General features: G+C 41.1%; 1 protein-coding gene and 1 long non-coding RNA gene across 2 annotated transcripts; both read left to right on the top strand.

The window, feature by feature from the left end:
• The first annotated feature begins 4,637 nt into the window (after positions 1 to 4,637).
• adssl (adenylosuccinate synthase, like) lies at positions 4,638 to 18,013 on the top strand. Its single transcript, XM_053441696.1, has 13 exons — positions 4,638 to 4,892; positions 5,393 to 5,495; positions 6,565 to 6,633; positions 8,552 to 8,602; positions 8,699 to 8,765; positions 10,007 to 10,114; positions 11,013 to 11,094; positions 11,498 to 11,624; positions 11,723 to 11,877; positions 14,663 to 14,787; positions 15,493 to 15,590; positions 16,830 to 16,979; positions 17,083 to 18,013. Exons 1-13 carry the CDS (start codon positions 4,653 to 4,655, stop codon positions 17,133 to 17,135), a joined length of 1,428 nt encoding a protein of 475 aa, XP_053297671.1. The 5' UTR covers positions 4,638 to 4,652; the 3' UTR covers positions 17,136 to 18,013.
• Positions 18,014 to 21,776: 3,763 nt separating this feature from the next.
• LOC128457656 (uncharacterized) lies at positions 21,777 to 25,749 on the top strand. Its single transcript, XR_008341954.1, has 3 exons — positions 21,777 to 21,800; positions 24,480 to 24,570; positions 25,373 to 25,749. It is a non-coding gene; the product is annotated as an uncharacterized LOC128457656 (long non-coding RNA).
• Positions 25,750 to 25,786: the final 37 nt, after the last annotated feature.

Consider the following 25,786-nt stretch of genomic DNA (forward strand, 5'->3'; position numbering starts at 1 on the left):
AAAATCTATTTATTTAATCATTTAATATTACAGAGTCTTCATAAAAATATCTTGATTTGGTTACCACAAATCATTATTTTAGGGTCTTCATTTTTTAACTAAAATAGTTTTTGTATTACATCAAGTTTACACACATGGGTCAAAAATGTATGATGTTGTGAATTCGATAGGAACCTTTTATTTGTAAATGTTTGTAGCTAGTAAACATGTTTACTCTGGACAACTTTTCACATGCCACACTTCACAGAACTACTTGTCAGAACTAAACGGGCTGCTTTTGCACATCTGATTCAAGTAAGTCTTATTTTACAAAAGAAAATATTTGATATCTTGTGAAAAGATAACTGCACATAACATTTGAACATTCCTTCCATCTACTGGTGGGAAAGAGAAATACAGTGCCTTGCATAAGTATTCACCCCCCTTGGACTTTTTCCCATTATGTACTGTTACTAACTGGAATTCAAATAGACTTAAATAAACTTTTTCCCGTTTGATCAACAAAACATGCATAGTACTTTGGAGGTGCAAAATAAATTTTATTGTGACACAAACAATAATGAGAACAAAAAAGTTGACATCTGTTGGGTGCATAAGTATTCACCCCCCTGTGTCAATACTTGGTAGAACCCCCTTTCGCTGCAATTACAGCTGCAAGTCTTTTGGGGTATGTCTCTACCAGCTTTGCACATCTAGAGATGGAAAGGTTTGTCCATTCTTCTTGGCAAAAAAGATGAAGCTCAGTCAGATTGGATGGAGACCGTCTGTGAACCGCAATCTTCAAGTCTTGCCATAGATTCTCTATTGGATTGAGGTCTGGGCTTTGACTGGGCCATTTTAAGACATTAACATTCTTTAATCCAAACCATTCCTTTGTAGCTCTGGCTGTATGTTTAGGGTCATTGTCCTGCTGGAAGATGAACCTCCGCCCCAGTCTCAAGTCTTTTGCAGACTGCATCAGATTTTCTTCAAGGATTTCCCTGTATTTGGCTCCATCCATCTTTCCCTCTATTCTGACCAGTTTCCCTGTACCTGCTGAAGAGAAGCATCCCCACAGCATGATGCTACCACCACCATGTTTCACTGTTGGGATGGTGTGCTCAGGGTGATGGGCAGTGTTGGGTTTTCGCCACACATAGCGTTTTGCATTGAGGCCAAAAAGTTCAATTTTGACCAGAGCACCTTCTTCCACATGTTTGCTGTGTCTCCCACATGGCTTCTGGCAAACTCCAAATGGGATTTTTTATGGATCCCTTTCAACAATGGCTTTCTTCTTGCCACTCTTCCATAAAGGCCAGATTTGTGGAGTAGACGACTAATAGTTGTCCTGTGGACTGATTCTCCCACCTCAGCTGTGGATCTCTGCAACTCCTCCAGAGTAACCATGGGCCTCCTGGTTGCTTCTCTGATTAATGTTCTCCTTGTCCGACTCTTCAGTTTGGGTGGACGGCCTCCTCTTGGTAGGTTTGCGGTTGTGCCATATTCTTTCCACTTTCTTATGATGGATTTTATGGTGCTCAGAGAGATGTTCAAAGCTCTGGATATTTTTTTATAACCTAACCCTGCTTCATATTTCTCCACAACTTTATCCCTGACCTGTTTGGTGAGCTCCTTGGTCTTCATGATGCTGTTTGTTCAGTAATGATCTCCAACAAACTCTGAGTCCATCACAGAACAGGTGTATCTATACTGAGATTAAATTGCAGACAGGTGGACCCTATTTACTAATTATGTGACTTGCAAATGTGACTTGTGAATGCAATTGGTTGCACCAGATCTTTGTTAGGGGTTTCACAGTAAAGGGGGTGAATACATATGCACTCAACACTTTTCAGATTTTTATTTGTAAATAATTGTGAAATCCATGTAATATTTCCCCCCACTTCCAAATGATGCACTATTTTGTGTTGGTCCATTACATAAACTCACGATGAAATAAATTTTAATCTGTGGTTATACCATGACAAAATGTAGAAAAGTCCAAAGGGGGTGAATACTTATGCAAGGCACTGTATGTCCAATATTATTAGCTAGCTGTTAACATATTCTCTTTTAGCTAGCTAATGTTAGCTTATGTAAGCTAGTTCAATTCTAGTTAACGAAGTTTGGTCACAATGACATTCTATTCTAGCTAGCTAATGTGAGCTAATGGCATCTAGGTCAACCAAATACAACTTGAAATAGAACAGTTTACGTTATACTGTATAATTTATCAACTGATAGTTGAAAAAGTTGGATCGTCACACTCATTCCAGATTTACAGCTGAACAGGTCATAGAGATGCTAAATGAAGAACATGATGAAGATGAAGCAATTCTTGATCCTGATTCTGAGTCTGACATCTCTGATGCTGATGACCTAGACTATGTGCCACAGGGTCAAGCTGGAGTGGTGGGCGTGTCTAGAAATCAAGCTCTCCTAGAAGACTCCTTGGATGAGATCGAAGACTCGTCTGATGAGTCCTCTGAAGAGGAAACTCAGACCCAGGCCAATAGACTGAGTAAAAAGGGGTCTTACTAGAATGAACATCTCCCCACTCAGGGCAGAGCAAGAAGCCACAACATCCTGAGGAGCTGCCCAGGACCTGCATCTGGTTCAACAACAGTTTCACCAAAAGATGCCTGGGATTTATTTATTAGTGACAACATCATTGAGGAGGTTCTGAAATGCACCAATTTAGAGGGACGAAGAGCAGCAGCAGCAGCAAAAGAAAAAGAGTGGAGATGCCTCGACGAAGTAGAATTCATGGCCTTTATTGGTTTGACCGTCCTTGCAGGGGGGGACAAGAGCTGGGATGCGACATTCAGGTATGTGTGGGACTGTTTCCTGGCCAATTGCAAAAGAGTGTTCATCCCCAGTGACTGTGTCACCATAGATACAAATCTTCTGGATGTGCGACGCGAGGGTCCCTTATGTGATAGATGGAATGATCTAGACAGGGAGACAGCCAGGAGAGGAAGTTCAGAGGAACCTTGGAGCGAATATTGTCCAACAGTTTTCCAGCGGAATCAGACCGACAGGTGAATATAGAATACAGAAGTGAATATGCTCTTGAAGTTCTACCACAATGCCTAGATCCCTTTGTCGAATCTTTCATAGTGTGTATTTAATTTTGTATTACCATTGTGAGAAATTTATTTATTTTTAAGCAAAAGAGTAGAATGAAATAAAATGCCATTCAATAGATAATGCATTAAAATTGAATGGTCAATTGCTCCATGTTGAGTAATTGACCATTCAATTTTTTTTTTTATCATAGATCGCAACATCACAATGGACAACTTCTTCACCAGTATCCCTCTGGCTGAGAAGCTCCTTGAGAAGAACATGACCATTGTGGGGATGCTTCGCCAGAACAAGCCGGCCATACCGCCTGTCATGAAGCCATCCAAATCGAGGGAGAAACATAGCTCCGAATTTGGATTCAGTGGCAAAATGACCATAGTGAGCTATGTGCCGGAAAAGGGGAAGGCTGTTGTCCTCCTGAGCACCATGCATGATGACAGAGCAGTGGATGACAACAGTGTGAAAAATAAACCAGAAGTGATCCAGTACAGAGAACACAGAGGTGGCCCATGGTGCTTTGGCACAATGTGCTGGATGTTGCCACTCTCAATGCCTACACTAACTTCATTGCACAACACCCTGATTACATGGGTAGTGTGACCAATGCACGGCGGCTCTTCATCAAGGAGCTGGGCCAAGAGCTTATAATGCCACATATGAAGAGGTGCATGGAGGGCACACCCCACCTCCAAACGCATATTACAGAGGCAATGGGAAGATGTGGGTTAAGAAAAATAAACGCCGCCACCATCCAGCCACAGGAGGACCAAGTGAAGAGGAAGAGGTGCAAGATCTGCCCAGCTGCCAAAGACCCAAAAGCCAGCGGCTGGTGTTCCAAGTGCACCAGCCCTGTGTGCAAGGAGCACAAACATGTGATTGTCATTTGTGAGGCATGTATGCACTGAGATGGCAATTTGCACTGTACCCATATGAGTTTATTTAATCAGTTTTCTTTTCTTTTATTCATTTGTTTTATACATTCACCACAGTTCAATATCAGTTTTATCGGTTGTATGTTATGTGTAAGTGAGACAAAGTGACAATTAAACATTTCAAATATAAAATGTGTAAATCTTTTGTCCAAATCTAAAAAAAATTTTTTTTTAACAAAATCATTATTACAGTTTGTCTTTTTTTTTATCAGACTTGCATACCTGGGTCATTTTTTACCCATGCGTGTAAACTTGATGTAAAAGTACAGCAAATATTTTAGTTCATAAATTGAGAAAGATAAAATGAAAATAAGGATTTGTTGTAATCAAAAACAAGATATTTAATGAATACTTTGAATATTAAATGATGAAATAAATTTATTTCCAAAAATATAGCAAAGAAACAGTCAAATAAAATGGTAGGTCAATACGGTATATTACCCAATATTTAACCATGTTGTGCAAGGGTTTATATATCTATGGTTTGCATAGCTTGTGTATCAAAGGGTTAAACAAAATGAGGGAGAGTAAAGAGGAAACGCTGCCATCTAGAGGCGGAGCTGCCGATGAGCACTTCCCGTGACGCAGAGAAACGCGGTAAAACGGTATTCCGGTCCCCCTCCTCATCAGCAGCGGAAGAGGCAGCAGAGCAGCATGGCTTCCTCCTACAGCACCATGAGCGCGAACGGCCAAAGACAGAGCGTCGCCCAGAACGGGGAGCCGGAGCCGAAGCGGCCGCGGGAGAGCGCCCTGCAGCCGGACCCGTCGCTGCGCATCCCCCGGGACCCGCAGAACAAAGTGACCGTGGTGCTCGGGGCGCAGTGGGGCGACGAGGGCAAAGGGAAAGTTGTGGACCTGCTCGCCATGGATGCGGATATCGTCTGCAGGTGTCAGGTGAGGGAACCACACGGCGGAGTTCACATTTCACACGCTCTCTCTCCCTGTATCGCTGTTTTTAAAATGTCCGCTGAACGTAGCGGAGGCTCCGCGGGAGTCTTTGCCGCCGTGAAGCATTCGTAACCTGCCTGTGACGTCAACAACCTTGTCTGACCTCCCGGATGTGGAAGTTGGTGCTAGCACGGGATGCTAACCCGCATCTGGCTGCTACGTGTTATTATGTCAGTAAATCACTTGTGTAAACACTGACCATCGTGTGAAGTCGGTGTTACGTAAGAAAGCAACCGACGGGCTGCAGCCAGTGTTTTTCCCTCTGCAGCGTCCACCATGTGACACTGAACACAGGCGTGTTATCTGGGGGCCACCTGCAAAACAGTGTTCACGTCGTGTGTTGTGTAAGAGCAGGACGTGTGTGAAGCGGTGCTCGGTGGTTGTGTTTCTGCTGCGTTGTGGGTCACAGGCACATATCTGACTGCTTCCCGTGTCTCTGTGTGCAGGGGGGCAACAATGCAGGTCACACGGTGGTGGTGGACAAGGTGGAGTACGACTTCCACCTGCTGCCCAGCGGAGTGCTCAACAAGAATGCTGTCTCCTTCATCGGTAACACTCCACCCATGTGCTTTTCTTTGTACACAGACGGGAAGATGAAGAGCCCAGTAAAGCAATAAAATGTCAATAAAATGTGAACAGATGATCATTATCGGCGCAGACTTGAAAGCAGCCCCAGCAGATAGTCCTGTCAGTTGTTGAGGAAGGGCCAGTGTTTTATGGTAACAGTTAGACATAATGAGCAGTCACATACAGCTACCTATTATTAATTAGACACTCATAGCTAAAAACTACTGCCGTATTCTCCATCCTGTCTTCCTGAAACTTAAAGTACATTCGCTGAATCGAATCTGATCCAGCAGGTTCCACTTTATGGTCATTTTGTTATCTAATATTTAGTCCATACTATTTACTATCAGAGAGGGTAGATTTGTGCTGGACTCGCACGTATATATATTTTGGACGCTTCAACTGTTGCTGAACTTATCAGAGCACAAAGGAACCACCAGCCAATAACATAGTGTTCAAACACGCACTAAAAATCAAAAGCTCGCCAATAACACGGAGGCAGCTGGTTTATCTGGTTGTGGATTTTATTTCCTCAGTACTTCTCTGTGGCATTGTAGTTATAGCTTGCATTGCACCTTACCCTGAAAGCTGACTATATTCTTGGGTCCAGTGTATGAAATAGATCATTGTTTGAATGACGATTGCAGGCACAGCAACATGTAACATGAATGCAACACATACATGTGAGGCTGGTGTTATTAACACAAACACCTCCCAGAATAACAGTGTACTCAAACAGCACCACAGACTACATCCTCCCAAATGACTTTATAGTCTAATCAGCAACTATGGTAACCGCCTTCCAAATTGCAAGTCATTTCTTAATTTTCCATTTCCTCTTTTTGGTGGTGAGGTTTTTCTCACTGCCAAAAAGACAGGAAACATTTAAGGAACCCAAGTTTAAGTGATGGGCAACAAGATAGCTTGTGTTTATATAAATAACACTTCTGGGAAAACATTAACAGTATATTGCTCATAAGGCCTATTTTACATGCAATGCATCAAACAATTTACCATCAGGATTTTTAAAGATTGCATTTTTGCATCACAGGAAACGGAGTGGTGATACACCTACCTGGTCTGTTTGAGGAGGCGGAGAAGAACCTGCAGAAAGGCAAAGGTAAGGAGAGATGCAGTGGTATCAGCTAGGGCTGCAACTAACGATTATTTTAATAATCGATTAATCGGTCAATTATTTTTTCGATTAATCGATGAATCGGATAAAAATAGAAACATTTGTAATTGCCGCATCTTTATTAAAAAACTGAACATTACTTTCTGAACATAAAAACAGAACATAAATTCACAGTAGAATGAAGTGAAAAGTGAAAAAATAACAGGTTATTGCTTCAACGTCCCTGAGCTATTAAGTCATATTAAATAATAATAAAAATGGAACACAAAATAAAATACAATGTATGATATACATTTTTATATGTATATATAAATACAAAAAATGAAAAGGCTACTTTCTTTTATAAAGTGAACAAACTGAGGTTTTCTGTTAGAACAATAAATAAATTATAAAAAATAAAGAAAAATGCAAACTACCAATCTGTCCACACTGTATTTGTTCGAACATTAACATTGACATTAACGCGGTTATCAGGAAGCCACTCATTGTTGGTTGTTTTTTTCTGCAATGACAAAGTTAATATTAGTAAGTATGTAAAACAGCACGATTTAAATAAAATTAATATGCCTCATTGTTTTAGTTATTAATACTGTTATGTTGAGGCCAGTAAGTAACCCAAAGATCAATTACAGACAATACACATTTTTATAATAATGATTTATTTATTTATTTTCACTCATGGAGGTTTAAGTAAAATGTAGTATGTAAGTTTATTATGTAAGTAAGATCGTTTTTAGTAATTTACAGATTAAGCTGTAAGTGCTTTAAAAAAATAAAATAACAGACACCCCGACACACACACACACACACACACACACACACACACACACACTAACGCTTACGTTAGTTTAATAAACGTTTCATGCTTGTAAAGCTGGATAACGAATACATTAACACACCAAACGAGAGAGAGTAGATGTTGCATGTTCTTACTTGAAAACGGAATAAATGTGAGCTTTTGTATTGACTTACCCTGCTGTCGAGCCCCCTTCCTCGTCATGGATGACTCCGACATGTTTTCTTTTGAGGTGTTGTATCATTACCGTGGTGCTTCCGTGCCACGCCATTTCGCTTTTGCAAAGATTGCAACAAACACACTTTTTAGTTTTATGCAGTGTGAAGTGCTCCCACACTTTGGATGATTTCGGTCGAACCCCCTCCGCCATCTTTTATGTCCAAAAATAAAAGCAGTGGTCGCAAACACTAAAGCGCTAATAGGCTCGCTGTGGGCGCGCATGAAGCATGTACCTGCCGGCGTCAGTAAACAGTTCTGCGCCTACGAGTGACGTATTAATCGCGTGACTCAACGAATCGATGACTAAAATCGTTGGCAACGCTTTTAGTCATCGATTTTTATCGATTTTATCGATTCGTTGTTGCAGCCCTAGTATCAGCATGTGTGGTGTCACAAAATTAAAAACTGATTTTAAAAGACGCTTTTATATTTATTTGAATGCAGTACTTTTGAAGAGTCACTCGAGATGCAGGACCAATCACTTGATGTTTAAACAATTTCTCAGCGGGTGTTCTAGAGACTTGGGAACTTGCTTAAACTCGCGTGATCAAAGGTTTAAAATAAGACATAACATGGAGCATTATTTGGCCAGATTATCTGTTCAGATCAGTCTCTAGTCGGGGGAAAAAAACCCATGACTGTCTGTAGGGTTAAATTGGACACCAAATCGACCTGATTGTCCTAGTGTGGGGCCAAGATCGGATCAGCAATATTATCTAATGTATTAGTCAATTTGGGGAAAGTCTTAACAGTATAAGGAGTGTTGTGTTTGGATTTGTTAGACGGAGAACATGGTGTATACTGGTGACAAATACCACCCAGATGAATGAGGTAGAAGACAATTTGTTTTGTAAACATGTGATGAGCTATTTATTGTGTTTGTTGCAGGATTACAAGGTTGGGAGGAGCGATTAAAAATTTCTGATCGTGCCCACATTGGTGAGTTAGCATTTTCTCATGTGAAATGATTGAATTGAACATGAATATGATTTGTCACCTTATTGACTTGCCCCCCCCCCTCCTTTCTGCCTCTAGTGTTCAACTTCCATCAAGCTGTCGATGGAATCCAGGAGCAGCAGCGGCAGCAACAAGAAGGGAAAAAGTAATGTTTAACTCTTAATTTGTGTGAAATGTTTAGTATAATGTTCTCTACAACACTGTTCTAAACTGTGAGTAGCTTTGTTTCTGTTAAGTAAATAGTAAAATATAGTGATGCACCGATTTATCGGCCGAACATCGGTAGCGGCCGATATTCGCCTCGTTTACTGATATCGGCTTATCGGTAATAAACTTGACTTTCACCGATATCATTGGCCGATGTTCATATTTGTGGTAAAACCGCTGGGCACGTGCCGCGACTGGGGGAGCAGTCGGCACCGGGAGGTCCTCATCCGGTGGCGGCTTCGCTGGTGCGGGGGCTTTCTTTCTCTTGGACCGCGGGGCGGTGTCCATCGCCGGCGCGGAAGGCGGGCCGTTGGAGGGGACTGGGTACGCGGTCAGCGGCGGCCACTCTGGACGCGTGTCGGGCCCTTCTCGCGGATCACCTCAGCTACGGCGACCGCTGGGGGAACGCTCTGTTCGCGCGGGGGGGGCACCCTGCGTTGCGCCTAGCAGCTGACTGAGAACTGGTGCGGACCAGGGGAATCCGACTGTTTAATTAAAACAAGCATCGCGAAGGGCCACGGTGGGTGTTGACGCGATGTGATTTCTGCCCGACACTAAAAACAGGTCAAACTGAGGAGGGCTTGTTAAGTTATCTTGACTCACGCAGTGTAACTTGGCGTAAAAAGTATGAGCGTAGCGTCTGTTTAAGTATTTTATTCTCATGTGCACCGGCTCTATTCATCCGTCTCATGCACAGGTAACAAGGGAATTGACAACATACGTCATACACACAGAAGCCGTAACACATCTAATAAACGGGCAATACTGCTACCGTAAATCAATGAGAAGAGCGTTCTCTGTAATGATACTTTAACAGGGCTGTGTTAGACAGGGTAAAAAGGTGCTGTTTTAAATTATCCTTGTGGTATTTTGACCAAAATATGTTAGTCATTTCATTTAGATCCCAAGGAACCATTTCAACTGGCGGTAAATGGGTATAATATGTCTCTGTTAAATAAAGTTTAGTTAAATCAAAGATTGTTTCATTTTTTAAATAGTGCTTTTTAAATAATGATTTAATTATTTTTCTGGCACAAAAGGGTGAATGAATAACAACAAAAAGAAAATAAAACAAATATCGGTATCGGCCAGATTGTTATTTTAAATATCGGTATCGGCCACGAATTTCCATATCGGTGCATCCCTAGTAAGATATGTTTGTCTTTGTTTGCTCTCCAGTTTGGGAACCACAAAAAAGGGTATCGGTCCTGCTTACTCCTCCAAAGCAGCTCGGAACGGTCTGCGAATCTGTGACCTCGTATCAGATTTCAAGGCTTTTGAAGACAAGTGAGTATTTTCATTCTCATCATCATCAGGGTGAGGGTTATAAAGTTTTCCCTCTTTAAATGTTTCCTGAACACTTGTGGTCTAAGATGGGATGAGGTACTATAACACATAACACTGAAAGGAAGAATGCAAATGTCCGAGTTGGTGACTCCGGACTTTCTCCAAAGTTTCTCCAGCCTAGTTAAAACTCTGGAAAATGCAGCACAAGATCCCTTCTGGGGATTCCCTGTAAGTCAGTGAGCATGTTGATGACGTTTCTTACATGTTAGGAACGCAAAAAATTGAGTGTACAAATATCTGTTGGTCAATAAGAGAGAGAAGACAGATGAGGATGCATTTTGGTGATAAGGGCTGATGCCAGAGTCAATGTGCTATCAAGTTTAATATTTCAAAATCTTTTAGCTTTTCCTGATTTTCGGGGTCAGCTCCTACAGAGCATTTAGATAAAATTTTAAGGGGCGAATTCTAGATTTGTTGGTGTGACACTAGAGACATGAGAGATATCTGGTATCTTTTTTTCTTCGTACAATAAACAAATTGTCAATATCTGCAGAAGTTAGTTTTCTTAAAGTGTCGTTTTTATCCTCTTAACGCATTGCTTTGACTTTTAAGATTCTGTACCTTCTCCTGCCAGCAGGTGGCAACACCCGGCCATGGTACATGTGAAAACTGCCTGCAGCCTGCTTTCATGGCAACATTATAACATCCTGTATATAATGTTATGAAGGTGATGCTGTTATAGAAATGTATAGATCCTATGCTTACTCTGACTAAACCTATCCCACACTTCTAGCCCTCTAGCTTGTCTACTCGCTTAGTGACCGTGGTTTTACATACAGAGGAGCTGCACAAATAGACTTCAACAAGCCTCTGTAAACAGACTCTGTCGTCCCTCTAGGTTTCGTTTGTTGGCAGAACATTTCCTGACAATGTATCCAAAACTCAACGTTGACATTGACAGTGAACTGAAGCAGCTGGAGGTGAGGACAGTTCATCATGTACAGTTTATGCCAGGACTGAAAAAACGCATCTGTTTTTTTTTCTGTGTTTTTTTTTTTTTCTTTCAAAGAAGATATCTTGTCATGTAGGAAGACAGATGTAAATGATGGCTTCGTTCCATTTGGCTGCTGTGTTGTTGGGCGTTGCGGGTTTACTGTCACACTGTCATAATTTACCGGTGACACTTGAGTTAAATGGAGCCACCATTAATGTTATTAGTTCCACCGCTTTTTCTACTGTGACATGGTCTAATATAAGTAATTGTCACTGTAATGAAGCTTTGAAAACGAGAGAATGATTCCGGTTTGTTCACATTTTAGAGAACTTAAATCACATCTCTTATTGTCCATGTTTGGTGTATGAACTTGTCTTTGTTTTTCTCAGGGATTTACTAAGAGACTGCGCCCTTTGGTGACCGATGGGGTGTACTTCATGCACAAGGCTCTGACTGGATCCCCTAAGAAGATCCTGGTGGAAGGAGCCAACGCTGCTCTGCTGGATATCGACTTTGGTGAGCAACAAGGGGTTTGTGGAATTGAGTATGAGAATGGATGGATGGATGTTTTTTTTTTCTGCCTACTCTAGTTAACAGATGTTTCCTTTGCTCAGGCACATATCCTTTCGTGACGTCCTCCAACTGCACCGTGGGAGGAGTATGCACCGGCCTTGGCGTGCCTCCATCATATGTCGGCCGAGTATACGGTGTCGTCAAAGCTTACACCACTCGGGTCGGCGTAGGTGCTTTTCCAACAGAGCAGGATAACGTGAGTTGTTTTATTGTTTTATTTTTAAGGATATTTATTTTTTGGCCATTTTGCCTTTATTGGTAAGTGGAATTGGGAGAGAGCAGAAACAAGGAGCAGCAAAGGGTCTGTTCAGAATCGGGTACTGATCAATGGAAAGGAACTGTAAGATCACTAATGTTCGATCCATAACACTTGACATCTCAGGTGCTCAACAGCAGCTTTGTGTTAAATAGCCTTAAGGGGGCAGATCACTTTCTTTAACATTGTGAGATAGGAGGTTCTGCAACATTTCCCTTGACTTCTTAAAGAGTAGTTAATGGTTCTTAATTCAAACAATCAGGCATGTTTAGGGACTGATATTTATCACTGTGTGCACTTTGGAGCAGATTCCCATGAAATCCAGATCATCTGAATTCAAATGTGGTTTCATAAGGGCCGTGTTGGGCCTTGCCAGAGAAATTCACTTTCATACTTTTACACCATAATTAGCAGTTAAACGTGGTGCATCCCGCTTACAAAGCGCATTGACTCCTTGTCTTTTCCCATTGCCTGTAAAGGAGTCTGCCTTTCCATTTTGTATTTTTCTGGTGTCTCATGTCCGACATGAACACGCTGAAGACTGAGGCACCCTCTCACCTCCTCTTGCGAAATCAGCACGTTCACGCGGGTGTCTCGTTCCCAACGCTACTGGCTATCGGGGCCGAAAACTGATACAAACTTGTGTCTACTGCAGAGTAATTTCACCCTGGAGTGAATGCAGATTGAATCCATTCCCATTGAGGACAATAGCCAGGTGTTCTTGGCTGTTCGTGGTTTTTTTGACCAGTGGAAAAAGGGGGTTCAGTGTCTCTTATGTTTTTGTCAACAGGAAAATAGGTTTCATGTAGGGATGCACCGATATGGAAATTCTTGGCCGATACCGATATTTAAAATAACAATCTGGCCGATAGCCGATACCGATATTTGTTTATTTTCTTTTTGTTGTTATTCATTCACCCTTTTGTGCCAGAAAAATAATTAAATCATTATTTAGAAAGCACTATTTAAAAACATTTCAGCCCTTCATCACTCTTATCTTTTAATGAGCACAGATTGAATCAGATTTATGAAACAATCTTTGATTTAACTAAACTTTATTTAACAGAGACATATTATGCCCATTTTACCGCCAGTTGAAATGGTTCCTTGGGATCTTAATGAAATGTCTGTAACATATTTTGGTCAAAATACCACAAGGGTAATTTAAAACAGCACCATTTTACCCTGTCTAAAACAGCCCTGTTAAAGTATCATTATAGAGAACGCTCTTCTCATTGATTTACGGTAGCAGTATTGCCCGTTTATTAGAGGTGTTACGGCTTCTGTGTGTATGACGTATGTTGTCAATTCCCTTGTTACCTGTGCATGAGACGGATGAATAGAGCCGGTGCACATGAGAATAAAGTACTTAAACAGACGCTACGCTCATACTTTTTACACCAAGTTACACTGCGTGAGTCAAGATAACTTAACAAGCCCTCCTCAGTTTGACCTGTTTTGAGTGTCGGGCCGAAATCACATCGCATCAACACCCACCGTGGCCCTTCGCGATGCTTGTTTTAATTAAACAGTCGGATTCCCCTGGTCCGCACCAGTTCTCAGTCAGCTGCTAGGCGCCAGCCGAGGCGCACCGCAGGGTGCCCCCCCCCCGCGAACAGAGGGTTCCCCCAGCGGTCGCCGTAGCTGAGGTGATCCGCGAGAAGGGCCCGACACGCGTCCAGAGTGGCCGCCGCTGACCGCGTACCCAGTCCCCTCCAACAGCCCGCCTTCCGCGCCGGCGATGGACACCGCCCCGCGGTCCAAGAGAAAGAAAGCCCCCGCACCAGTGACGCAGTCAGGTGCCACCGGATGAGGACCTCCCGGTGCCGCACACTGAGCCTCTGGCGGCGCGGAGAGGAGGGCGACGGAGCGACTGCTCCCCCAGCCGCGGCACGTGCCCAGCGGTTTTACCACAAATATGAACATCGGCCAATGATATCGGTGAAAGTCAAGTTTATTACCGATAAGCCGATATCAGTAAACGAGGCGAATATCGGCCGCTACCGATGTTCGGCCGATAAATCGGTGCATCCCTAGTTTCATGTCATTTTTTGTTTACCTCAAGATGAAAACCAGAAGTTTAAAATTTTGTAGCAATCTAGACATTTTGTTTGCAAGAGACATGCATGAAATAAACATTCACCAAGCGTAGATAGATTTTTCATTCGAGTAAATCTTGTGAAGACTATAGACACTGCAACAGGAATGTTTGAACCAAAATGGTCAAGTAATAAACACTATACTGAGAGACAGTCTTTTTAATTTATGGGCACTCTGCTGCTGTCCTGCCTGTGTGGGAGTTGCACACACTCACAACGTGGCCTCCTTAAGGTTGTATTCAACACACTACCTTATTATCTCAGTGCAATACTGAACCAAGTGTGTCACAAAAAGGCAACGTAGCATTTAGGCTGGTTAAAAAAAATTATGCTCAGCCAGTAGCTTTATTTTCGTGGGGCTATTGAGGGAAAAATTCAGACGCTTCATGCACTTAACAAAGACGCTTAGACCCAACCACTGTGGTGGAGCTGCTCAGTGTTTTACCATAGAAGAGTGTGGTCGTTCATTTTTTTGTAGGAAAGTCAAGAACCAGGGGAAATTACAGATGGGAACCGGTTTTGGTTCAAATGTGAACGGTACCAAACCTTATTGCTCAGCTGACATCGCTGATGAGAAGTCGTTTTTTTCCTCCAATCAGCTCACAGTGTGTTTCTTTGTGTTTCAGGAGACTGGGTCACTGCTACAGTCCAGAGGCCGAGAGATTGGTGTGACGACGGGCAGACGGAGGCGTTGTGGTTGGCTGGACCTGATTTTGGTCAGATACGCCCACATGGTCAACGGCTTCTCTGCGTAAGGAGCCATCACACAACTATGACTTCAACTCCCAATTATTTTTATTATTCCCGATAAATTAGATTTAAAAGACAAGAGCTACATTTGTCCCTTTCCACCAGTTTATTCGAAAAGCAACTTAATCCTGTAAAATCTAAAACTATTCATACTTCAAGTTCATGATTTCTACAACATCATTCTAAGAAGTTCAAACTTCACTTAAGTTTTCCTAAATTCATGCAAATTAACGATATCTTGAACTGGAATTAAAGATGATAATATAATGTAATATTTCAACTGAATTGTAGATATTTATAATGAGAAATCTCTGTCGCTCTCTCGCTCTTTTCCGTTTAAATCTCAAAGTAAAGCTGATTTCACATGACACAGCAGCACATTATCTCTGCCTTATGAATCTGAAAGTTGTTTACAATCCTCCAGTGACTGAGGGAAGAGGAGGACGCAGCAGCAGCAGAGCTCCTACATGTTTTCTCTTCAGGTTCATACCAAGGTGATGTTGTGCTGCTGTTCCATGTGAAGTCCCCTCTACACAGTTTGCAGCTAACTCCCTCTGAAGGCTTTAATTTAACGTGTTCCCACACTTTTCCCGACTTGTCTCTGCTCTCTTAACCTTCAGACCTTTGTCTTCACCTGCTGATAGAATTGGAGTTTTTGCTGTTAATTCTATCAGAGATTTAAACAGTGATTTTTTTTTTTTTGCAGAATTGCCCTGACGAAGTTGGACATTTTGGACACGCTGACTGAGATTAAAGTGGGTGTGGCCTACAAAGTGGATGGAAAACCTCTCCCAAGTTTCCCTGGTAAGTTATTCAAGCTTCTATGTTTCATAGATCTGCTCTTTGCCTGCTCATCATCAGGTAGTCAGGTATTCAGACACAGAATAACTTGCCAATATGTCACTGCTGCTTTAGTTATTAACAAAAATGTGCTTGTTATTATTATAAGCATTATTATTAATAACTTTTCTCTCCTTCTGACCCCAGTCAAAACTCTTAAGGATATACAATTTTCAGTTATATCAATTTACATTTTAATCCTGTGTAATTTAAAATACTATATCATTTTCTGACGTTTATTTGTCCACAAATGTTTTAATGTTAGAATGCCAGTTAGCGATAAACAAAGGAGAGCTACAGCATCTGTGAAAAGTGTTTTCATATTTTGAGAGCTGCCACTCACAAGTGAAGGACCATACAGTGGTTTTAATGCTCCCTAATGTGTTATTCCACATTGGTCAGCTTTCTTGAGCAGGAAATGCAGCATTCAGGGTTTTTGAAAATCTATTTTGCAGCAGACCTTCAGCATTTCTCTGCTCGTCGAGCCAGATTCAGCAAATTGTGTTTTCAGCTAATGAACCAGACGATGATAAAAACAACTTTCCCCATGTGACACTGCAGCAGCTTCAAGCAGCACGCTCACTGAATCCAGTTTTTAATGTCTCTGCTCAGTGTACTCGATGTTTAATGAAGTGGCTCTTTTCCTGACTCTGATTTACAGAGATACTCTTCTTATAAACAGAATAATAGGACTGGTTTTAATATCGCATTTATTACCATATTTATAACATTTGATCTACATGGATTAAAAATGTCTCTGTGTTTCAAATTGTCTTAGACCTGGCAGGACAATGATTACTAGAAGTCAATCATTTGAAATGTCTCTATATGATGATATTTATATAAACATTCGAAAAAGCTGACATCCTCCATTAAAAGGCGGGCAGCCCCCCCACCCCCCCAACCAGCAACTGCTATTGAGTGGGAATCTGGAATGCTGCACTCATTTTCAAATCTATGCTGAAACTACACCCCTAAACCCCCAAATCATATACCATTCATAGATTTTCCTCATCCTCCTGCCCTTCGGCTTATGGGGGAAGTTCCACATTAATGTCATCCTTGCATGTGTATGGACTGGGTGTACAAGTAAATTTCCCAGCATGTTGTTTTCCCAATCATCTTCTAATGAATCATTAACAGTGAATCAAAACCAAAGCATCTCCTATGTCACTCAGTGTTATTGATCTGCCTGTGTTGCAGCCAACATGGACGTTTTGACGCAGGTGTCGGTGGACTACGAGACGCTGCCCGGCTGGGAATGCTGCACTGAGGCGGCTCGGAGCTTCGAGGAGCTGCCGCCAAAGGCACAAAACTACATTCGCTTCATCGAGAACTTCCTGCAAGTGCCAGGTCTGTAAAGAGACACTTATCATAAATAGAGGATCTCCGGCCAAAGGTTTCTTAACGTGGCAAAACCTCCCACTCACCTCTTTTTGTTCTTCTCTCATTTCAGTGAAGTGGGTCGGAGTCGGCAAGTCCAGAGAGAGCATGATCAAACTGTTTTGATCCATCTCCAGTTCACTGGCATGTAGTCCTCCTCTCAAACACAGCTCAGATGATAACTTCAGGTATTGAAAGGATGACCAGAGGAATCAAAAATGCAAACCTGATCCTAAAGAAAATAACTTCACCAGCAAGGCTATGTGTCAAACGTTTAGTCGCTGCTTGTGCATCTCATTTACAGTCATCCTTCATAGATATGATTTATGCATTCCTCATAGTGTTTTCTATATTTATTAGGATGTTCATTTTTAAAAACCTGGTGCAAGTGGATCAAATGGTCACGATTCCATTCCCCAGTCAAAAGGACAGTTTCTTTTTTTTAGCCTTTGAAGCTAATTAACCTTAACTGACCTTAATCCGTACGCCATGTTAATTCTTTTTTTTTTACATATATTTCAGAAACAGGTGTAGGAGCTTACGTGTTCAGGAGTTTCACAATAAAGCCAGAGATTATTTTTAGATATTGTGAAGAGAAGGGAGAATTGTCGAAAGCCATGCAATCAGTATAGTTGTGAACTTTTCTATTGAACAGTTTTAAAACTTAAAGAACATGAAATGCATCTGGGTTGTTAAGTTTATAATCGTATTTTCATGATTGTTAGAATGAACATTGTGCTTTTTAAATAATCCTCAAGGGATAAATCAACGTAAACGAGCTTGAGTTTAAACGCAAACGTTTTTCCTGATAACCGAGGGAAAATAAGAAGACGTTCCTCATCCGCACAGAGACATTGGTGTGTTGTGTCGATGTAAAGAAAACCGTGGGCAGTAACGGACCAGAGCACATCTCATTTGACATTCAACTCATGTCAATAAAGCAAAAGACTCTTGTTGAGCTTTATTATTATGCTATTACCAATAAAAGGAAACTAACATGGAAAGCTTCATGAAGTCGTTCTTTATAATTGTTTTGCCTTAAAAGTGTGAATAACATGTGCTTTTTAGAAGGTAATAAATCAAACAGGAATTCCTCGACAAACGGATGAACCGATTAGAAATTGGTGCTCAAAGTTCACGGTGGCTTCACAGAAACATCTTCTTGGCCTCTTCCGAACATGATATCTCGAGTCGGCCTTTAGAGGATTTCTTTAGATTTTGCCCAGTTGACTCAGAAGTGAGTTTAGATTTGATTTCAAAGGTCACATTGACATCATAATATTGTGAATGCAAAATGGCAAAAACACCTGGAGAGAGTTCCACTTGAGGCTCTCAAAAAGTGTTACACTATTTGGTTCCAAATGTTGAGCAGAGGGCTTCAAGGTGTTGACCAATCGCGCGTCTGTTAACATTTAAGTGAATGTTTCATCCAGGCTGAAGTAGCCCAGGACAGCAAGAACTGATGAGAAAACGAGTGGCACATGCAAAGTTTCCTGTGACCTGACATGCATTCCTCTCTCGGAATGGATATCTCAGGAACTTCCGGGAGGGAATTTCTTCCCCTTTGGCACAAACGTTGACTTGGACTGAAGGATGTGAAGGCGCTCTTCTACACTCTGCTCACAGCACGTTTCTGCCCTGTTTGAGATTCTCTTCCCACCTCCCATTGGGGAATAAACCTGCCTATAGCTTTAAATACGATGTCTGTGTTCAGTGTCTATGTAAACAACACATTAATATGGGGCTTGTAGGTCTGTAGGTGCTTTGGTAAAAGTGTTTTTATCTTTGGTGTAAAACAATAACAGATGCAGCATTAACTTAGTTTATAAGTAATCAAAGGTAAATGACTAAACTCTCTTCACTTCCCCTCGATATATGACCACCACAACAGGAGGCTTCCTATTTCTTTGTAAATGAAAAGCTGTTAAGCTGATATAAGATAAAGGTCCTTTATTAGTCCCACAATGGGTTAATTGTTACAGCAGCAAAGAAACAATGTGATAGCAATATATGCAAAAATGGAATATAAACTAGGAACCATGAAAAATAGGGTAATATTGGACTTCCGATGATTGTCTTTACAAATGTATGACGAACCTTTTTATCAGCTTCCTGGATTCCTCAGTAAAAACAGTCTTAAACTGAAAACAGCATATTTATAACTTGTAATTATTTACTATAATCGTACACGTCAGTGTATGTTCATCCAAACATACACAATGGCTTTTATTGAATTCCTTTAGAAGCAACCATCATATATTGTGAGTCTGGAAAAAAGGTTGTGTGGAGACAAAGTGCACTGGTTGGTTGGACAGAGGGCGGTAACTAGATTTGCCGTGTTGTCTTAAGAACGCCTCGAGAGAATCCTTTCGACTTTTGCACAAATACCAACTTTGAGTCACAGATAAACAGATTTTATTTTCGTTGTCAAAGGTCAATGTCACCAAAAAATGTCTTGAACATGATATCTCGACTCTGCCTTTGGGGAATTTCAACTCAAAGATGTACTGATTCGATTTCGGAGGTTAAAGGTAAAGGTCACAGTGACCTCATGCGATTGTGAATGCAATATGTCAGGAACACCTGGAGAGAGTTTCATTACATCTGACACTGAGGCACAGTCCCATCGCCTCCCCTCAAACACTCAGACTTTGGGGCACCATCCTGGTAAGTGAGTGAAAGCTCACTGTGAAATCCAAAGTGTGTGTGTGGGATCTCTTGCAGACTTTCTGAGCTCTTTATGCAGACTTTGCCCAAAGGAATTACCCACAGTTCATAGTGTTTTAACTCGGGTAAATGAACCGAAGGGCAACATAACAGTAAACAAGCATGGAAGGAGCAACCAAACAGGGACATTGCAAAAAAAATATAACCCATAGACTGTAAATAAAGAACCACATCAATCCATCTGCAGAACATGTTTTGAAAGGACGCCGCTCACCTTTCAGCCAGACATCCTGTAACAGACTGCCGTTCTCTCACTCTCACTTTTCATCCTTCTTAGTTATGTCGACTTCCTCTCACTCTGTAAAAAGCTTTTCAGGAACTGGAGGGATCAGATTGAAGCGTAAATTAAAGTGTACTAAATGGATTCCTTGGCAAATCGATCAGAGGTGTAACCGTGTGCAGGAGCGCCTCTCTCCGGCTGATTAGTCCACAGCTCAGGTTGATGTTGGACAGAGCGATGCCAGAGAATTGCATTAAAGTCATCACAGTCTTTAGGTAGTAGACATAAATGGGACGGTTGGATAATGTAGTTATAGGTTGTTGGGTGTGTGCCAAACCTGAGAGGTGTGTACGTGTCACGAGAAAAGGTCCAGTGAGGGAAGTTTATCACTTTTGACTCTTCCGAGTCCTTTGTCTTGAGAAACCTTCAAAGTATTCAAATCAAAAGTTTTATCCCATGTGTCTGTGGCTCATGTGTCTGTCAAGGTCTATTCCACCGACTGTAAATAAAGATAGACCATACGTCTCCGCTTCCTTCCACTATAAAGAAATAAAGCTAAAATATGCTGGCTATACAAACGCTGCCCACACATTTGGGGCCAGAGTAGTATACGGACTGGGGTACACACTGATACATGTGTTCGACCAATCACAAGTTAGTTTCAGCTGTCAATCATGTTGTTATACCCCGTTTTTAATTTTAAACCACTTATTAGAACCAAACTCACCAGAAAAATATATCTCTTGGAAAAAACGTCAGTGTGATAGAACCTATTGAAAATGACAGAAACCATCTTTAAAAAAAAAAAATGAACATGTACTTCGACTTTTTGTTCCATCTACTAACATGGAGGAGGCAGGATTTATACTGCAGCCAGCCACCTGGTGGTGATCAAGATGCTTTGGCTTCACTGTTTGGAAGAGGTCATGTCGTCCATCTGTATATTCAGATATTTATTTAATGAATGTGATGGAAATCTGGAGATACAAGAGGCTAGAAACACCAACGTTATCTACGTATATTTAATAAGGGGCTTTCTGCAACACACCGAGAGTCCTAAGGATCTCAGAGTGAAGATGGAGAACAGTCAAATACAAGGGTCTTATATAGGTATATAGGCTGTCTCTATGAACCAATCCAAACTGCTTCTGTAGGGAAGGAGAGGAATCCCGTGGGAAATTCAGAGGATAGGATAGGAACCTCCAGCTCATTTATTATAATATTAATAAACTGCATATATAGCACATAAGATTGACCTAAAAGAGGAAAAACTCATCAAAACAAAACAACAGAGGCCTAGAAACAGATCATATTTGTAGTAAAATGAAAACTCCCTTCATCTTTTATCAGTAAAAAAGTATTGATTTTCTTCTGCTGCCGTCTGATCAAATAATACGTTATTTTCTTGTTTTTCTGCCGCTGCCCAATGACAGAGTCGCTTCCCCTCTTTCACCAAAGTTGCAGACGTTTGCTAACCGGTCAATTTCCAGTCCAGGAAGGCCCCGAGTCATCAAAAATAAACAGCTTAAATTGAGCTCACAGTATATGCAAGAAGGCTTAATTGAAAATAAAGTGCTCATAATAGCAGCACGTTCCTCCTCCACCACCACCACCACATTCCTGTCCCCACCCTCCATCCCTCTCTTTTATTTACCACCACCTTCGTAAAGCTGCAATTGTGAGGAGTTTTTTTATCAGGTCAATGAATCTGAGCTTTTTCATTTCGGTGGAGCTTCTTCTGAGATCGGTCACACCTGAGCAGATCTTCATGTTCCCTCCACTGGATGGACACCACACACAAAAATAAAAGGACGGCTGAAATTGCAAACATCCGGCGACTAGAAGTAAGGATTTCTACTTTCTTTGCATGAATGACCTGATTTCAAGGCCAATTTGAAATGAGAAAACAAAACACAGTATATTTCTGATATCAGAATGAACTTCCAGGAAATTATTACCTAATAATTTGTCTTTTTTCCCCCTAATTACATTGAACTATGTAAGGCAATGAATAAAAGACTAACATGAGGGTTTTTTCTGCCTATGATTTATAAAGTAGGAAGGGAACATTTTCAATCATTCTCCCTCATGTATTTCTGTTTAACGTTGATTAATGCATGTCATTTTTTCTCAAAATAAAAAAAACAGTCTTTGTCCGTGCCTGTGCACTGTCCTCGTCCTGCACCGTGCACAGGATCCATGTAGCCGGATACATTAGACACCTGTTTCACTGCTGCTGGACTGTTCTCAGCCTCCATGCGAACAGAGAGACGGGAGCTCTTACGCAGATTGAATTGAAGCAGCTAAATGTGGTTAACAGTTGATTTGGAGAGTGCGTGAAATAAATCCAGCTCTGCTGCTCAGTGAGTGTATGGATCCAGTTTTTACAGGAAAAGAAGTTGAAAGATCTGTCCACTTCTATCTCGTTACAAATGCATCTAAATACATTTTTATATGGATGTTTTAGTCTGATGCATGGCCGAATGTTCCTGATTGTTTGTTAGCAGGATTACACAAAAACTACTCAGCTGATTTCCATGAAATCGTTTCGAGGTGTGGGGCATGAACCAAAGAAGAAGATTTGAGGCCGAATGCAGGAATATTTTTCCTGCATATTTTTTTAGGGCTATCTTCACGTTTATGAAATTTGGTGCAGTTTGAATTTAAGGGAACTGTTGGACCTTTGCGGAGGTATTTGTTAAACCATTCTAGATTGTTACTTAAAGTCATCTCCCAGCTACAGTGATATAACATCCTATATAATCAATTACTGATTAATGACCTATTTATTACACTGCCTAAATTTGTCTATAGGCAAAATGTGCACATCTTACACAACTAGTAAATATCACACAGTATCAGAGTGAACCAAAGGCAAAGTTATACACTGTACACTTTAAATTAGCTGACAGCTGTGCAGCAGGACAAATCAATGTTTATAATACTGTATTTTTTTGTTTGATTGGTCCTAGGTCAATGACGTGAAGTTCTTTATATAAGTCAGAATGGCCATTAGAGAGCATACCTCTTATACTCTTCATAAAGCCTACATTTAAATTCTCCAGACGCTGATTTTTATGTGGATCTGCACCAAATTGTTCACAGTGATTAACATCGGTCCCCTAAACATGTCTGATTTGTTTTCCATCAAGATAAACATCTGACAAATCAACACAAATCAAATCCTGGATTTGCACAAAAATGTTATGTGTTCTTGACTCACACAACATCCTTCTACTAAGCTTAAGGATTTTTTTCCGTAATTTTTGTGTAAACCTGCCAACGAACAGTCGGACAAACAACGCAGATGAAAATATAACCACCTCAGACAAAGAAGCTAATGATGTATTTTCTGTAAAGGATTTCAAAAAAATGCCAAATCATCTTGTATCTTTAGGTGTGTCAGAAACCTCCATCCTTCAAGATGTAATAGACTGTTGGTCCAAGTGGTTAAGAGCGGTTCATTAGTTCAAACCCATTAGATTAATGGACATGAGATATTTTTCCATTAAGGTACAAATTCCCAACTGTCCCTTTTTATTTGGAACCAAAACAAAAGTGTTGAATATGCAGAAGAAGGCTGGACATTTTTTTTTTATCTCTTTAGTTAAAAAAAAAAAGATATTTACGTACAAGAAATCCTCTTTTTATGTTGAAATGAGATGAATAAATATAACATGAATAGGAAGATCAGCGAATAAATGGATTTCAAGATGTTAATATGTTATAATTAAATATCACATCTGCTTCTGCCCACAAAAAGATACATTACATTGCTCATAGGTATGTATGTGAGGGTGAATGTTTATATATATACAATATATTTATAGCTATGTGACACATTGGCGACCTGTGCAGGGTGAATCCGCCTCTCACCCAATGTCAGCTTCAGCTCTCCCACAACCTTTAAAGAATCTTCGATATGATATAGATGGATGAATGGATAAAACTTAAGTTTATCAACGATAGAAAACAGACTGAAAAAATCTAAATGTATTTGTTATTTTATGAAACATATGAAAAGACCCTACTTTAGACCAACCAAAGTATTGAATACATGCAATTGCAGCTAGAATATTTACAACAAAAGTCAGAGTGAATATTTCCCTGCAGCTACACATGTTCAGCAGTGACACAGCAGAACAGCTGCACACCGCCGTCCCGCGAATGGGATCACTCGGTCTGCAGAACCCAAACGACCTGCTCCTCTGTCAGGGCCTGTCGGGACTCCTCCAACAAACACCGAACAAACAGCACTGAGCTCATCAATTACATGATTACATCATTACATGTCACTGGGCGGACGCTTTTATCCTAAGCGACGTACAGTTAGTGCATCCAACATCTATGAGGGGCCATTAAGGGATTCAGTACATGGGGAAGACTGAGGATTGAGCCACCGAGCTTCTGGTCGGAGGACGACCACTCTACCCCTCAGCCACAGCCACAATTCATTCGGGAGCCTCAATCTGCCTGTTTGCAACACAACATTCAAACGTCTCTGTTTAATCATTTCCCGTCAGTGGATGCCAGGGACTTCAGCTGAGCCAGAACCAGCCTCCAGAAGGAACGTGTGCCAGAGCATTATATCAGGCTCAGTATGGGATGACTGAGGTATGGTTGAGAGATGAAAAGCATACTTGCTACTGGAGTTGGTACAATTAACAGTGCAGGGTCACCATTAATCAATAACAGTTATTATAATGCGCTTAAGCGAACGTCAATTCAAATCAAGAGCACTTAGTTATGAGTTCAGACTCAGTTCAAATGAACTGCTGGGATATGTAGGATTCATTTTTAGGGCCTGACTACTGACATCAAAGGTCAGGTGAGACACTTTGAAATTATTGAAATTGTAAGGATTATTATTAATATTATTATTATGGCAAAATAATTGGCTTTTTGAGGGCTTTAACATGCTCAAATTCTTACCAAAATTGGCAGAAAGTTAGAAAGTGGTGAAAATGTTCGTATTCTGGAGGAATTCTCAAAAAGCGTCGCAAAATGACATGTTCACATTGACCGATCTTCAAAAAAATTGCAATTGTAAAAACGTACAGGAAGCCTGCTATTTTGCATTTAGTTGCCATTTTGGCCATATTCCACATTTTTACTTTGATATACTTTACCAGGGCTTTCATCAGATCAACTTCAAATTGAGATCAGTGTCATCGCAACAAGATGAAAATAAAAAGTTATTAAAGGATCGAATTTTCGTCACACGTTGTGACCGTGGCGTGGCGTCAAAGTTTGATTACACGCCATTAAAACATGATGTTCTGGACCATGAATCCTTTGATGCTGAGCAGTAAATAAACAACTTCACTCCTGCAGTGTCAGTGTTCAAAGATCAAAGGAATCTTTATGTCTTGCAAAGGTGACCTCTCTCTCTCTTCTCTCTCTCTCTCTCTCTCAGAATTGGACATTTCCTCAAACCGTGTAAACATTGAGGTACGGCGAAGGTTCATCCTTCGCCAAAGGAGACGATGTTCTCATAACTCCACTGTGCATTGTCCTATCACCACCAAACTTCTGTCTCGTGATCAGAGTCCAAGCCTGAATCTGCCTGAGTCTCAATGAAATTCGCCCTTTGCTCCACCAGCTACTGGTCAAGTCTTGAAGCTCTCAAAGGTCTTGGCATCATACATGGAGACTTCAAAGTGGACAACCTGATGCTTGTCAATCACAGAGATCATCCATTCAAGCTCCGGCTGATTGACTTTGGTCTGGCCATTCCAGAGAGTGATGCAGAACTTGGACATCTGGTGCAGAATCCTCAATTCAGGGCTCCGGAAGTCATGTTGGGCCTCCCCTTGACCGAAGCTGTTGA

Source organism: Pleuronectes platessa, chromosome 15 (genome assembly GCF_947347685.1).
Source record: "Pleuronectes platessa chromosome 15, fPlePla1.1, whole genome shotgun sequence".
Taxonomy (NCBI): Eukaryota; Metazoa; Chordata; class Actinopteri; order Pleuronectiformes; family Pleuronectidae; genus Pleuronectes; species Pleuronectes platessa.